Genomic DNA, 16,065 nt, shown 5'->3' with positions numbered 1-16,065 from the left:
TGTAAAGTGCCAAATACCAAGTATTAGTTGGTTTATTTAAAAAAAGAAAGAGATACAGAACAAATTAACATTAAAGCCCTCAATTAATTTACAGTTTATAGTCAAGACCAGATATAGTCCCATCCTCTATACCTTCTTCATGGTGGAGACTGAATAATATGAATTAATAGTCATAGCCATGACCTTAAATATTGCAAAATTATGAATTCACATTTATATTATCAAATAAAGATTATATTATGCCAATGTAGTTTTAGAGTTAATTTGAATTTCAATTATTAGAAAACAGTTAACACATGAACTGTCTATATAGGGTAACCTTTTGCATTGCCTTCTCCTTGAAGGTACTATTCTGCTTACTTATCTGTTCTATATGAGGAGGAAAAGCAAAAATCAGGACTTCCTTATTTATTCTCCAAAAGTTTCCCGAGTTTGGTTGGCACAGATGAGACATCTTTGCCTCTAAGCGTGAATCTTGGACTTTTCTGGTCTGCACACTGGAGTCTCATTGTCATCTGCGTCTCAAGATTCCCAAGGTCTTTCCCTCTCTCCCTCCCTCCCTCTCCCTTTCCCCCTCCCTTTCACACGCGCGCACGCGCGCACACACACGCACACACACACACTCACACACACACGCTCTGTAAATGCATTATCTCTCCGCTAATGCACAACTCGCTCTTCACCGCAACCTGACTCAAACTATCAGCTCCTCCGGTGCAGGGTCACAGCTCCTGCTCCTTTGTGCTCGCGCACCGACCAGTTAGTTCTCAGGTTTCAACCAAGACTGGTCAACTGCAGGTCGGATTGGCTGAGCTAGGAAGAGGAGCAGAGGCTCCACCAAATCACAGATCCAGGATATTCATCTTTCTTGGTCTCCTCCCTAGAATCCTGGTAACCGTTGTGCCTAGTTTCTCTGAGAGGAAACTTGCCTGGGGTTGCTATGGAGAGAGGACGCTGCAACTTGCAGAGCAGCTAGGACACAAATCCCTTAGCAGATCTCAGCAAAGCGCCTGCCTTGTGTTGCCTCCTTCCATATCTGCACGCCTCCTTCATCCAGAACTTTGTTTCTTTTTTTGACTACTTCCATGGAAGACTTGACCTCCCTGAAGCAAGAAAAAGAAAATGAAGAACCTGAGGAAACAGGGCAGCCATGGCAGGAAATGGCAGCTTCTTCCCAAGATCCTGAGCCTGGGTTATCTGAGCCCCGGGAATCAGAGCAGAGGCCAGAAACTGGATCACAGCCCAGAAGCAGCCCTCCTCAAAGCCCCCACTCTAGAGCTAGCACAGCTCTGGGTGACCTCACAGGACCGGGTACACCATCCCCACCTTCCTTTCCTCAGGAATCCTTTTCCACTCCTTCTCTCCCGGCTCTGGCCAGACAGGACATTGGCTCACCATGGCAGTCAGACACGACCACTAATGTGATTCCTGAAGCTGGGACAGTTCACTCTGGCCATTTGGAACAATCATCTGATAAAGGAGAATTAACTCCTCATCAAACATGTCAATCAGAGGGAAACACCTTCCAACAGTCTCAGCAAACCAAACACCACGTGCATGGACCAAAGGATGTGAGCTATAACAACTCTAAACAAAAAGAGCTGAGATTTGACATTTTTCGGGAGGAAGACTCAAACAGCAACGCTGATCTGGATCAGCCTGAACCTGGGGCTTCTGAAGTGCCCCCCAGCATGCTTGAGATTGCCATTCAGAATGCTAAGGCTTACCTACTGAAGACCAGTAGCAAGTCGGGCTTAAATACGTAAGTCTTGGAGGAAAAGAAAAGAGAGAGAGAAAAAGTTTGGCAAAGAAAAGGGGGTGTGAGTATCTCTGTGTGAGACTGTGTTTCTGTGGGTGAATGGAAATATATTTGAAAAGTCTGTATTAGTAAGAAAGACTGACTTAATAACTCTTTGTATTGCAGGACTCAAAATAGGTGATTGGTGGGGATTCTAGCTTCTTTAAAAACCCTTAGCACATAGATATAAAACCTAGGAATTATGAAATCTTGGTTTTGAAAGAGACCTTAAAGATAGTGAAATCTAAGCATTTCTCTAAGATGTTCGTAAAAAGTAATTGTCTACCAGTGATAGGGAGCACGTGGCTCTCATCTAAGCATTCTAGACCTTGTATGGCTTGGTTTTGCGTTCCCACCCAGGCCAGTGCTGGGATGACAAACTATTACAGTTATTCCCCTGTCCTGATTTGAACACTGAAAGTTCTGCATCCTGAGAAACCCCTCAGTCCTGGACAAACCAGGAGAATTGGTCACTATAATTTTAAGATTTGAAAAATGAAAAAAACAATATTTAATGTGAGAAATATTGCACAAAACCTGAGATTGACAATTTAAAATATTACCTACAAATTATTGTTTTAAACTACAATTTACTTAAGCTTAAGGATGTGATCTGCTACTCAGTAGTGGATTCTACTTGAATTTCTGATATAAATTTCTTGTCATAATGCCCTGCATTAAATGACAAGCATAAATTTAACAAACTTTGTTAAAATTCCAAAAGAGCTCCTTATAAATGAGAGTTCATTAACAATTTAAAACTGAATACAAAAACATAAAAATGGGAAAATGTCCTTTATTGAATTATTTTATAACTGATATTAAATATCTAAATTTTATTTTTTTTCCAAATGCTAAGTCTCTGAGGTAATAAATGAATATCTACTATAATATTCACTATTATCGTCTAAGTACTTTAGAGCCTGCAGTTAAAAACTGCTTAGTAAAAGGGCCGGCCCGGTGGCATAGCGGTTAAGTGGGCGCACTCTGCTTTGGTGGCCCAGGGTTCGCAGGTTCGGATCCCGGGCGCACACAGACGCACCAATAGTCAAGCCATGCTGTGGCGGCGTCCTGTATAAAATAGAGGAAGATGGGCACCGATGTTAGCCCAGGGCCAATCTTCCTCAGCGAAAAAGAGGAGGATTGGCATCGGATGTTAGCTCAAGGCTAATCTCCCTCACAAAAAAAAAAAAAACTGCTTAGTAAAGAATGACTTTAACTCCATCTCTTATGTGCAGATCTTATTTGACAGACATGAAAGCTACTTTTTTTGTTGTTGCAATTAAAACAATCTTTGATTAAAATACAGGATCTGACATTGGTTTTTACGTTGTTGAATAAATAGCCTACAGGAAAGAAATGCTTCCTCCTTTTCTGTCATTCTATTAAAACAAATTATTAATACTCCAAATTGAAAAAGCTATAATTATGAATTAAAATCTAATGAACATATTTCATAATTGGACACAAAGGAATTTTCAGGTGTGGACATATTAAAAAACATTGATGCAATATCTTGCCTGAAGAAATATGAATAAAGCATATATAGACATTATAGTAAAACCTGAAAAATAAAATAAAAATTTGGACTTAGAGTTCTTGATTTGATGGCATACATGGCCCCTATTTGAGCAAATCAAAGACTCCAGTTACAACCCCAGCTAGTGCCTAGTAAGCTACAATATTTTTAGCCTGAAGGCTTCTCCTTGAGTTTCTACGCTGAACGGATATTAAGGAAGCTCGAAGAAGTTTTAAACAAACTGCTAGTCATAACATTTCTGCTCATTTACAAGAATAGCAATATTTTGGGAAAGAATGAAATATTTTCCATATATAATATTTTTAAACTGCCCTTCACATTAGTTGCCTATATAATCTAGATATTTTTCTTTGACATTCCTAAGATCCATTAGATAAATCCAGATATTAAAGAAAAAACAAAACATAATACCTGGGGTCAATTAACAGAAAGTAGGCAATTATTGAGCATCTATTTTGTTTCACTATGATAATGGGAAGAGAAAGATTAAAATAACAACAAACAAACAAACAAAAACAAAAACCTAATTTGGGCCATATGAGAACCTAATGCAGTTGCTGAATGGGAAATATATAATGTACACAATTACATGGCAACAAAGCATTGATCTCAAAAAGGCTTTCTCTAAACTGAGGAAGAATGGTTTTCAGGAATGACTTGAGTGGAAGGCTTTGAGGATGAAGTGCGTTTTAAATTATTTCTTGAGAGAAATGATGTATATGGGACACAGCAAGCAAAGGCTCTTGGGTAGGACTTAGCAACCGTATGAAAGTGATTTTTAGTAGATTCTAATTGAACTAATTATTAGAAATGAAATTGGAGAGATACAATGCTTATCCACTGGAGAGGAAATTGATCCAAGTCTCCATACCGGACAAAGGAGCTTCTATTTAACCTAACAGCACTTTGACAGACATTTTTGGCTCTTAAATAGTAAATTCATATTCTAAATCTGGTATTTGAAAAAGCAACCCTAGCAATTATGTATAAAATGTAATGAATTAACGAGAGGTTAGAGGCAGTTTCACTAATTCAGTTATGAAATAAAAAGCAAGGGGCAGTGTTTTTAATAGAATAGAACAAAAATATTAGAGTGTATCACAGTTTAATGAAAGTGGATAATATTTGATGACACTTTTCTTTCAGTTGTGTGTGGGTGTGGGTTGCAACATGAAATGTATTTCTTATAGGTCTAAAAACACTGAAGTACATAATTAGCCTAGGAAATGAAAAGGAAAAGAACGTATCTTAAAAGAGTCAACAGGATTTAGAAATAAAATTGGATTTGGTGAGGGTAGGGGAAGGGGGATGGAATAGAAGTTAAGGTCAAAGAATAAAAAGGTTAATCACTTTTAAATATCTAACCAAGAGAATTCAATCTCAAATAAAATGTGAAAATGTACCTGATGCAGAAGACTTATCTTGCTGTAATATGTTTTTCTTTAATAAGTTAAATATTCATATTGGAGGCATTTCCTAAAGAAAATTCTAGGATAGATTCTTTCTGGCAGTAGTGAAAGTTACTGTGTGTATCCAATTAAAATTTCTGAAGGCTTTGAGCTGTTAAAGTTTCCTAAAAGCCAACTAACTGAGTTTGCATGAAATGTTTTTTCAAATGCTTTTGACATGGATATTATCTGGAATTTTCTCTTTTCGGGTAGATATGATCATCTTTCTAATATGCTGAGCAAGATCTTAGATGAGCATCCTGAAAATGTTGTGGATATCATTGAAAATATTAGCCAAGATGTGAAGATGGCACATTTTAGCAAAAAATTAGATACACTCCAAGATGAATGTGAAATGCTTCCAATATATGAAATAGCAGAGAAGCAAAAGGCTCTTTTTCTCCAAGGAAATTTGGAAGGAGCTGACCAAGAACTAGAAGATGAAATAGTAAGTCACTGTTATAAATTTGAATAGTTCAATCTTAGAGTTTTATTTGAGGTGAGTGGGGTGTGGCTTTAAATTCATACCAATTGTCTTTTATAGCTTCCTAAACAGGATTTGTAACCTCATTTCACACCACTCATTTCCTTGTTTAGAGTTTCTTATTTTTTCACATTGTGCTTTAATATTTCACAGAATTAGCTGTTTGTTATATGTTTGTGAGGTTGAGCTCCTTGATATCAGAGAAAATGACTTCTCCATCTTTTATATTCTCCAAAGTGCCAGGTACAGATCTGGGCCTATAGCTGCTGCTTATTAAATATTTGTTGAATGAATGAGTTAATGTCAGATAATTAAAAATTAGGCTTTAAAACAAGTTGTATATTTTTTCCTTTAATTTACTAGAAAAATTAGAAGTACCTCTAATGTCATTTGCATTCTCTTCCAAGGCAACTTCCTCTATTATATATTATGCATATTATGTCAAAGGGACATAATATAAGAGGAGAGGGATAAAATATTTCTTTGAATCTCTATAGATAAATTGTTAAAAATATTTACAGAGAAAGTTGGTGACAGAGATCAGAAGATATCATTAGAATAATAAAATTAGTTGTATGACAGAAATTTTTAGCTCCAAATATTTCAAAAATAGTATCCAGTATTGTTTCCTAAATGCCTGTATGCTTGCAATTTATATACCACTGAGTAATTTATACTATACATCTGCTGAGCTGCCATGTTCTGTTAACACTAGACTATTTAAAATCTGTCTACATACTTGCAAATTTGATGTTTTGAATAAGATATTTTCAGAAAAGGGTGGAGAGTTCAGTCAGGGAAAAGATAGGAGGGGTAGGGATCTAGAAAGTCGGTCCTCTCTCTAGGGCTCAGCAAGCTTTGTGGGGAGATTCAGCCTGACACAGTGGGATCCAGGGTACTCAGAAGCAACAGGTGATAAGTGTCAAGGAGTTGACATCGACTGCCCTTTTCTGAAAATATCTTACTCCAAACATTTGGTTATATGGCCACATACAGTGATGACGAGTCAGGGGCAATTAGCATGTGGGGATCAAGCAGATAGGCAGACACTCTCATGGAGGAGTTTTCATAGAAAAGTCGAACTCCAGTATGAGAATGGGGCATTGGGCTCTCTATAGGTAGAGCGTTACAAGGCTGAGATCTGTGTGCTAAAACTAGGGTGTGGGGTGAGAACACAAATAAGGTGTTTTGATCCTGGAACCTGAGCCCCTTACCCAGATTCCATTAATTCTTTCTAACAAAGAATAGGAATGGTTTTAGAGCCAGGAAGGGTGGAGTTATCAGATGAAGATCAAAAGCTATACTTCAGAGAGTAGAAAGATGCAGGAAAAGGAAGACAGGCAGGTCTTGGAAGCATTGAAACATGACCTGTGTAACTGACTCTGTCCCAGACTCATATGTATAGAATGTTCAGGTTTCTATTCCTATCTTTGGCCACACCAGAATTCCTGTTCTTAGTCTTCAGCATTCATTTATTCACTCCCTCATTAATTCACAAATGTTGTGACTGCTTACTGCATACCAGGTACTGAGATATACAAATGAAAAAGACTTTTCTGACTTTAAGTCGCTCACAATCTAGTGAAAGAGGTAAAAGAGACTGTAAAGCTATTTGATTAGCACAATAACAGAGATAGCCTCCCTTGGTGAAAAAACAGAATCCTAGCTCAATCACTTACTCACTGTGTGACTTGAAGTGAGTAAACCTTTCCAAGCCTCAGGGATAATCACATGGCAACAACTTAAGGAGTAGAAGTACTATATATAAAGGGTCTGACACATACTAGGAACTTAATAAATAGTAGCAATTATTATTATATTGTTTTGACAACCTAGGAGACAGAATGGTGCAACTACCTCTGCTACTGGGAACTGGGCAAGGCTTTGTAGTGGACGTGCTATCTCTTTTGGGTCATGAAAAATACATAGAAGTTCACCAGGTAAAGACTATAAGGAATAAAAGTCTGGGCAAAAAGAACAATAAAAAGTCAGGAAACATTATTTAATATTTGGGAAAGTGAAGCATGAGTTTGAAGGAATGAGTAAAGGAAATGAAGCAAACAAGGTACCTAAGGCCAGATGCTCTTTGTGCATTGACAAAAAATTTCTTCCTTGTGTACAATGGAAAGTCAGCAGAAGCTTTTAATAGAGAATAGCATGGTCTGACTTTTGGTTTAGAAAGATAACTGATAGTGACGTGGAGGAGAATGAAAGAAGAAAGTTTAGAACAGAGGCAAAGAGGAGGGCATCAGAAGCCTCCTGTGACAGGACAAACTGGGGGAGAATAGTATGATAGAAATGAGTAAAGGAGAGAGGATAATGCCAATAGCTTTTTAGATGGTAGAATCAATACGACTCTAATTAAATATGAAAGTCAAGAGAGTCAGAGGAAGCAAGGATGACTAAATTTTCTAGTTTGAGAAACTGAGTGAATGGTAATGTCACTGACGATGACATGGTACGTAGAAAAAAAGGGAAGACTTGGAAAGAAATATGAATTCAATCTTAACTTGATGTATATGTAGACTTCAGATAGAAATTTCTCACAGATGGCTAGAAACATGGGTGCAGAACACAGGAGAAAATCAGAGTAAGAGGTGGATTTTAAACAACCACATATCACTTGAGGTGGTGCAGGAGAAATCTTCCAAACATAAAGTACTGAGTGATGAGATGATGAAAATTTTGAGGACACCAATATTTAGGGCTCAGTTAAGAAAAAGGAACTAATTAGACACTAAGAAGAAATTGTTACAGAGTAGGATCAAGAGTGGGTGGCACAATAGATGCCATGGAAAGAGTCTTACAATCCTACATCATAGAGATGAAGCTTGATAAAAGTCATTATCCTTATTTTAACACTAAAATTACAATACAAGCAAAAGCAGATTATTTGTAAGAATAGCTAAGTGCTCTCAATTTGTCCATCTTGAAGGTCTAAAATTTGTCTATAAGCTGCAAGTGATCCCTACCTCAGATAAGGTTATTTTCTACTTTCTTACAAATGTTTTTCTAGAGTCCACTTAAGACTCCACTTTTTCATTTTTCTGTATTTCTTTCATGGAATGATTTCTGATTTTCTTCCTTATTTTAAATCCAAAATTATTATAAATCAAGGCAAACATCTGACTAAATTATGTCTTCAAATGTAGACATGCCTGAGCAATTATTTTATTATACATTCCTTTTAGTTATCCTAGTATTACCCTATATATAGGGTACCATATTGATTTTTATTTACCCTATATACTACCATATGTATATAAAAATATTTATTATTTAGAAAAAATATAGTAATATATATAAACATACATAAACATATTTTTTCTAAATATATGTGTTAGTTATACTACATTTTATGATTTTAGGATAGTAAAGGGGCCATTTAAATATTTTGTATGAAAAGGGGATGTTGAATTTTTGTTATTCATAGTGGCTATTAAATTATTTCTGCCTAAGACACACACATACAACAAGATAACTATTATAATATATTGATGAGTATAAGTAAGACACAATAGTAGAAGCTACATTTGTAAGTAAGAAAGAAGAACTGAAATTCAGGAATTATCAGAGTTTGATCTAAATCTTGAAAGAAATGTCAAAGAAGTGGTGGAGAAAGTAGAGCTAATATGAAGATGTTTAAAAAGGAAAAGGGAAGTAAGCAGTTCTCTTACAGATAAAATGTTAACCACAGCATTTGTATTCCCAGGCAGAAACCTCTCTTCCAAATGTAATGGAGTCAGCTTTTTATTTTGAACAAGCTGGAGTTGGTTTGGGCACTGATGAGACTTATCGCATATTTCTTGCCCTCAAGCAGCTTACTGACACTCACCCAATCCAAAGATGCCGTTTCTGGGGCAAGATCTTAGGTCTGGAAATGAATTATATTGTAGCTGAAGTGGAATTTCGTGAGGGAGAAGATGAAGAGGAGCTAGAAGAGGAAGATGTAACTGAGGAGAGGGACAATGGGAATAGTGACGCTGATGAAGATGAATTACCAAAGTCCTTTTACAAGGCCCCACAGGCTATTCCAAAAGAAGAAAGTAGAACAGGTGCCAACAAATATGTCTATTTTGTTTGCAATGAACCAGGAAGGCCGTGGGTGAAGTTACCATCGGTTACGCCTGCACAAATTGTTATTGCAAGAAAAATCAAGAAATTTTTCACTGGGCGATTGGATACTCCCATTGTAAGCTACCCACCTTTCCCAGGAAATGAGAGCAATTACTTACGAGCACAAATAGCCAGAATTTCAGCAGGGACCCATGTCAGCCCTCTAGGATTCTATCAGTTTGGTGAAGAGGAGGGAGAGGAAGAGGAAGAGGTGGAAGGTGGGAGAGAGAGCTTTGAAGAAAACCCTGATTTTGAAGGCGTTCGAGTGATTGATCTAGTGGAATCCCTATCCAATTGGGTTCATCATGTGCAACATATTCTCCCTCAGGTAGGGGCTTTGCTGTTCTCAATCTATCAGTTAATCAGCAAATATTTCTTAAATTCTGTCTACAATGCACACATATATACAAAATGAAGGCCTTCAGACTCTAGACAAAGAGACCATTAAAAAATCAAGTAAAAACACAGAGTACTATATAATTGCAAGTAGTATAAACCTGAGATCTTCAAACAGATTTTTATTTCCAAATGGAAGTAAAATAAATATTTCTATGGAGTATTTAACAAGTTATGTAAGGATTTAGACTTATGTGCGTTGTGAAATTATTTTTTATATGTTGAATATAGATGGGTGCGTTAATTTTGGGAACGGTTCTTTTATTCTATTTAGAGTACATGGAGCTTTTATGCCAGGAACAATACAAAATTACAAGAAAAACAAGCAAATAGTGCTATATAGCAGTTATAAAGCACCTATTCTGCCAGGTTCTTTTTTTTTTTTTTTTTCCTGAGGAGATCAGCTCTGTGCTAACAACTGCCAATCCTTCTCTTTTATTTATTGATTTTTTTTGCTGAGGAAGACTGGCCCTGGGCTGACATCCATGCCCATCTTCCTCCACTTTATATGGGACGCCGCCACAGCATGGCTTGCCAAACAGTCCATTGGTGCCCGCCCGGGATCCGAACCGGCGAACCCTGGGCCCCCGCAGTGGAGCACACACTCTTAACCACTTGGGCCACTGGGCTGGCCCCTGCCAGTTTCTTAATAGCACTTTATATGTATTATCTCATTTAATCCTCACAACTGTATGAAAGACTAATATTATCCTTATTTTACAGATGAGGAAACTGAGGCAGAGAGTTTAGGAAATGTGGCAAAGGGAATATAGCTAATAAGCAACAGGGTCAGATGTCAATGGGCAGAATGGATGCAGAGTCCATCCTCTTAGTCATTCTGCTATACAGCTCATCTGCAGGTAGAAAATCTGCATTATACTTTGATCTACGTAAGAGATATTATTATATATCTCTAGATCAGAGTTAAATGAGAAGTTATGACCCCAAACTACATACCTAATCTTATCCCATTTTAACTTTTGTTAGTAATAATAGCACCTTACCTCTTTCATATAAGTTATTTATTACAAATTAGTAAAATGCATTATTACCTTTTTCACTAAGGTTCTGCTAATTTTAAAATATAAATGTTCTGTAACTTCAAGAAGTTGGCAAATTCTTGAAATAAATAGTACAATCTTTTGCTTGAAATAACCTAGATCAAAATAGCACTTGGCAAATGTATGTTGAATGAATGATTGAATTCCCACACAGTGGGACTTAGTGCAATTGCTTCAATCCAAATGAATATTCTGATATTTTAAGGTCCTCATTAAACTACTAAATCTTGCAATACTCACACCCAGGGTCGCTGTAATTGGTTCAACCCCATACAAAAAAGTGAAGAGGAAGAAGAAGAAGAAGATGAAGAAAAAGAAGAAGAAGAAAAAGGAGAAGAGCCTGACTACATAGAACAGGAAGTAGGGCCTCCTCTCTTGACACCAATCTCTGAAGATTTAGGTAATTTTATACAAACTATATAATATACTATACATATATATACATAGTATATATATAATGTACACTATATTGTATATAGTATATTATATACATATATATGTATGTATACTATGCATATATATATACACACACACAAATACACACACTGTAGTATATGGCGGAGAGTAAAGAATATAGCCGGCCACACCACCAACTTTCTCTGACAGGTTGAAGGAGTGTGATGCAGGGAGGAAACATAAGTTGGCTGTAGCTATTACCTGAAATGCTGACAGTTATCTTGTGTATCATTCTTGTCTTGTCATTCTTCAGACCATAAACACACAACATAGTTATAGTATATATATCAATATTCAAATTTCATTGTTCCACATGTTCATAAAATACCCTCCTGATTTTATGTTAAGCTGTTGTTGCTTTAACTTTTCTTTCTATGTCAAGCGTGTGTTTTAAGACATAAAAATAGCTTCCCGGTTACACAGTATATCCTTGTCTATTTAGGAGTTAAGTTTTTGAATTTCTGTTTGGTTGACAGAGATCCAGAATATACCACCTTGGACAACACGGCTGTCCTCACATCTCATTCCTCAATATGCTGTTGCTGTTCTTAGATCCAACCTTTGGCCTGGAGCATGTGCCTTTTCCAATGGCAAGTGAGTCTCTGACAACTTACAAAGCTATTATTGTAATTATTAAGTTCTGGGAATTTTAAGTTATCACTGGAATGTTACGTTACTATTGTTTTAACTCATCTGTGGCATGTCAAGTGTGTATGGCATAAGATTTATTCAAACAGCATCTGTATTACACAGTAAAGCATCACATTTAGAACATTAGAGTAGTTCAGACTTCTGCCTTTTCATTGGAATTATCCAATTACTGGAGCTAAAATATGGTTTTTCCTCTAAGATTACTTGAGTAATTGACTTATTCATTTAATGGAGGTAATTCTAAGCAGTGTTTAAATTAGCTTAAATCTTCTATCATTTTTGTTGGACATCTTGATAAAAGATAATTAAAAATATGTATTATTTAGGCTATAACTTTCAAGAGAATTAGGATGAAGAGGATACTAAATGTCCTTTTATCCCTCACCCAGAGCATACACTTCCATTTATCTTATGCTTCCATTCTTAGCTAATAGCCCAGTGTCAGAAGCTCAGCTGAGCTGAAGAGGAGCTGAGCTGCCAAATGTCAGAGTAGCCATTAAAGCAATAAGCCAAAAATGAAAGCATGAGGCTTTTAATCACTTACTTGATGGTATAAGCAGGAGACAGCACTGATTCCCACATTCCATTTTCCCCATGGTATGGCACACCAGTGGAAGGTCAGGTGGATTGGTGCAGATGTGGGGGTCATCTCTGACCAGGGAGTCCCAGACATAAGGCTCTTGTAGTTTTATGGACCTGGGGGTCAGGGGAAGTGGGGCAGGGCTAGGGAAAAGTACTGGGTACTGAGTCAGAGTGGGGAAAAGTATCTTTACGGTTTCCCCCTTCTGTTCCCCAACCCCCATAAGGAGGCCTTGGTAGACGCACCTGAAGACCCCTGCTGAAGGCCTCAGATAAGGAGATCTAGGAACGAAGGCACCAGGGTTAGGAAGGCAAATATGTGAAGAGCATGACAGGTCAAAGGGGCCAGAGTCCTTGACCGCAACTCCCCTTGGAAACTGCAGTGCATTGGCTGTGCACCAAGTCTGGTGTGGAGAGGGCAGTTTTCCCCTGTGAGGCCTGCCAGGCAAAGCCTTTGTAATGGGCCATGGTTGGACCTGAAAAATCACACATAGCTTTGTGTGTGTGTGTGTGCGTGTGTAAGATCAGCCTTGAGCTAACATCCGATGCCAATCCTCCTCTTTTTTTGCTAAGGAAGATTGGCCCTGGGCTAACATCTGTGCCCATCCTCCTCTACTTTATATGGGACGCCTGCCACAGCATGGCTTGACAAGTGGTGCGTAGGTCCATGCCTGGCATCTGAACCTGGGAACCCCAGGCTGCCCAAGTGGAGCGCGTGCACTTAACCACCGTGCCACCGGGCCGGCCCCAACACATAGCTTTTTAACCATAAGCCAGACTCCTCACCCGACCAAGCATTTGTTAGGCTGGCAACTTTTTAATTCTTTCTAAGGAAGGTAGTAACTTTTTAATTTAGTTGTTTTGTTTTGCTGAAAATAATTAAATGGATCAAAGACTGTGGTCTAGGCGTAGGGTACATTTTGTCAGGGTCTGGCTCCGTGGTTTTCTTCACCAGTTTAAGCAGTTGGGATCATAGTAAATCCCCGTGGTAGAAGAAACATTTAGGGATGTTTCATCTCTCAAGTATTTTAAACGTACTGTTTTAAAATTATGGGACTCTGATCCTCTTAAGTACTTTATCATTGCAGAATAGGAGGATCAACTTTTCTTACTGAAAAATTATATAATGATCATCTACATTTTTTTTTAACTTACAGAAAGTTTGAAAATTTCTACATAGGCTGGGGTCATAAATACAGTCCAGACAGCTATACACCTCCAGCTCCACCATCAATTTATCAAGAATATCCCAGCGGACCAGAAATTACAGAAATGGATGACCCTAGTGTGGAAGAGGAACAGGCTTTCAGGGCTGCCCAAGAAGCGGCTGTACTTCCAGCTGAGGAAAATGAAGAAACCGAGGAAGAGGAAGATGAGGAAGATGATTATGACTAATAAAAGTACAATCAGCCCAGTCTTATGTGAGACTGATATATACATACTCCTTCTGTGGGACTGATTTTATATACACACACACAAATTGGCAACTATTGATGTGCAAAATGTTACTCCTTGAAAATTTCAAATTTGGACTTTCATATGTGGAACTATTAATATGTACTTATAAAAAGATTCTCCACAGATTTTCCAGAGGCTAAATGACATTTTCTTACATCATTCTTCTCTTGACTACTGCTAATGGAATATGTGCTTCTGTATTTTTTAAGACTCAGGTCTAATTTCTAATGAAACAGAAATTTCCAAACATGGAAATATATAACCTACAAAAGCTTCTTTGGGACTTCAATATTTTTCAAGTGTCAAGGGGTACTGACACCAAAAAATATCGATAATCACTAAATTAGAGCATGGATTCTTAACCAGTCTGTGATACTGTATGCAAATATTGTGTATATATATATATTTTTTTTGCTAAGGAGGTTTATAATTCCATCGCCTGTTCAAAGACTGGGAACACTCAAATTTTTAACCCTCTTCTTGTTACTTCTTAAAGGACTTTCTCAATCTGATTCTTCTTTGATCCTATAAAAATGTTTTGATCTGACTGGGAAAAAATGATTTGCATAGAGATGGCTAGCTGGGATATCCAGAGACCTCAGACTTATATTTTCTACCACTGCTTCTCTAAAACTAGTTATTTTCATTCACTAAAAAAGTATTTTTAAGTCCTTTATGTGCCAGGCACCCTGAGGCTCCCATTAAAAACTAGACATAGCTCCTGAAATTTCAGAGCTTACAATCAAGGGGGAGAATATAAAAAGGTAAATAGAAAATTACAATAGATTGCAACTTAGCAAGTATTGTGATACAAATATTACAGGGTACCATAGAATAGTGTTTTTCAAACACTGTGGTGAAGGACCAATTAAAAAAAGATTTCTAATCCATTGCTATTATTTTTGTAAAATAAAATAAAAATGTCTCAGCAATTCTAAATTCTGTAATTGTCTTGTCACAAACTGGCAGTTTGCAGATCACCGATCTACACTTTGAGAAACATTGCTTGTCAAACACTTAGAAGGTGCGTTTAATCCAGAGTTGAGCAGTTCAGGAAGCACTTCTGCAAGGAAGCCCTTCTAAGTGGAGAACTAAGGGGAGGAGGGTCCTAGGCAACACCAGCTATATTTTGGCAAAGGACTTTAGGCTGAAAGGAGTGAAGCTTCGAGAGTGGTGAGAGATGAGCCTGGAGAGGTAAGCAGGGCCCAGATTCTGTAGGATGTCTGGATTTTATCCATGAGCAACAAGGAGGACTCAACTAGGAAGTCACAAAATCACATTTATATTGAATATCTTGGCTTCAGTGTAGAAAGTGGATGACAGAGAATCAACACACGGAGACAAGTTAGGAGGTTATCACATTATCCAGGTAAGAGAATGATGGCATGAAATAGGATAACTACATGGGGATATAAAGTAGAAACCTGATTACCAGTCTGAAGGACAGAATGTTAGAAATGATGGTTTCTAGAATTTTCCAGTTGGCAATATTATTCATTCTTGGAGTGCAACTGTCAATACTTGATGGAGTAGCTAATATTTATAAAACTTCACTCAAGTACATTCATGTTCATTTTTTCATGGTGCAGTAAACATTTGTGGCTTTTCTTTTTTGAGGTTTAATATACAGTTCCTCATCTACCCTGATTTTTTTTTGAGAAACTTCCTCTGTCCCATGGCATACAGTCTCATGCCAGTCCAATGTGCCTTCTCTGGAATCTGAATTTTGAGCAGAGACAATATACCTCGGCTCCTAACCTGATTGTTCCTGCTATAAATTAGACCATATTCTAGCCTCTAGAGCTGCCTTGGTTCTGGCACAGTTCCCTGTTACCTGTGTATACTGTGAGCTTCTGATAATCTTTCAATGAATTCCTTTCTGCTTAAATTGGCCAGAGTAGGATTCTTGTTTGCAACTTTACATGGCACAGCCAACATGAATCTGAAAGTTTCCTTCCTACAGGACACACTAAACACAAGATTCCAAATCACAGTTGCATAGGTAAGAGTGTAAATATTTAACAAAAGCAAATCCCTCTTTTTAGAGCTATGCCTGTTAAATATTATGGTTATTTCTA

The 16,065-nt window shown here is 37.5% G+C and overlaps 1 protein-coding gene across 2 annotated transcripts; it reads left to right on the top strand.

Moving 5' to 3' along the window:
- The first annotated feature begins 945 nt into the window (after positions 1 to 945).
- RSPH4A (radial spoke head component 4A) lies at positions 946 to 14,261 on the top strand. 2 transcript variants are annotated; one of them, XM_058566399.1, is made up of 6 exons: positions 946 to 1,762; positions 5,000 to 5,234; positions 8,983 to 9,714; positions 11,090 to 11,243; positions 11,776 to 11,893; positions 13,687 to 14,261. In XM_058566399.1, exons 1-6 carry the CDS (start codon positions 1,086 to 1,088, stop codon positions 13,922 to 13,924), a joined length of 2,154 nt encoding a protein of 717 aa, XP_058422382.1. In that variant the 5' UTR covers positions 946 to 1,085; the 3' UTR covers positions 13,925 to 14,261. The 2 variants fall into 2 exon arrangements, with proteins under 2 accessions (XP_058422382.1, XP_058422383.1); XM_058566400.1 differs by lacking the exon at positions 11,090 to 11,243 and having other exon boundaries at positions 13,687 to 13,709.
- The last annotated feature ends 1,804 nt before the right edge of the window (positions 14,262 to 16,065 follow it).

Source organism: Diceros bicornis, chromosome 23 (assembly GCF_020826845.1).
Source record: "Diceros bicornis minor isolate mBicDic1 chromosome 23, mDicBic1.mat.cur, whole genome shotgun sequence".
Taxonomy (NCBI): domain Eukaryota; kingdom Metazoa; phylum Chordata; class Mammalia; order Perissodactyla; family Rhinocerotidae; genus Diceros; species Diceros bicornis.
This window is presented reverse-complemented; position numbering and strand designations above follow the sequence as displayed.

Coding starts and splice junctions, on each gene's coding strand:
- RSPH4A (XM_058566399.1), top strand. CDS start 1,086: ATGGAAGACTTGACCTCCCTGAAGCAAGAAAAAGAAAATGAAGAACCT. Junction 1,763..4,999: donor AGCAAGTCGGGCTTAAATAC/GTAAGTCTTGGA, acceptor CTTTTCGGGTAG/ATATGATCATCTTTCTAATA. Junction 11,244..11,775: donor ACCAATCTCTGAAGATTTAG/GTAATTTTATAC, acceptor TTTGGTTGACAG/AGATCCAGAATATACCACCT.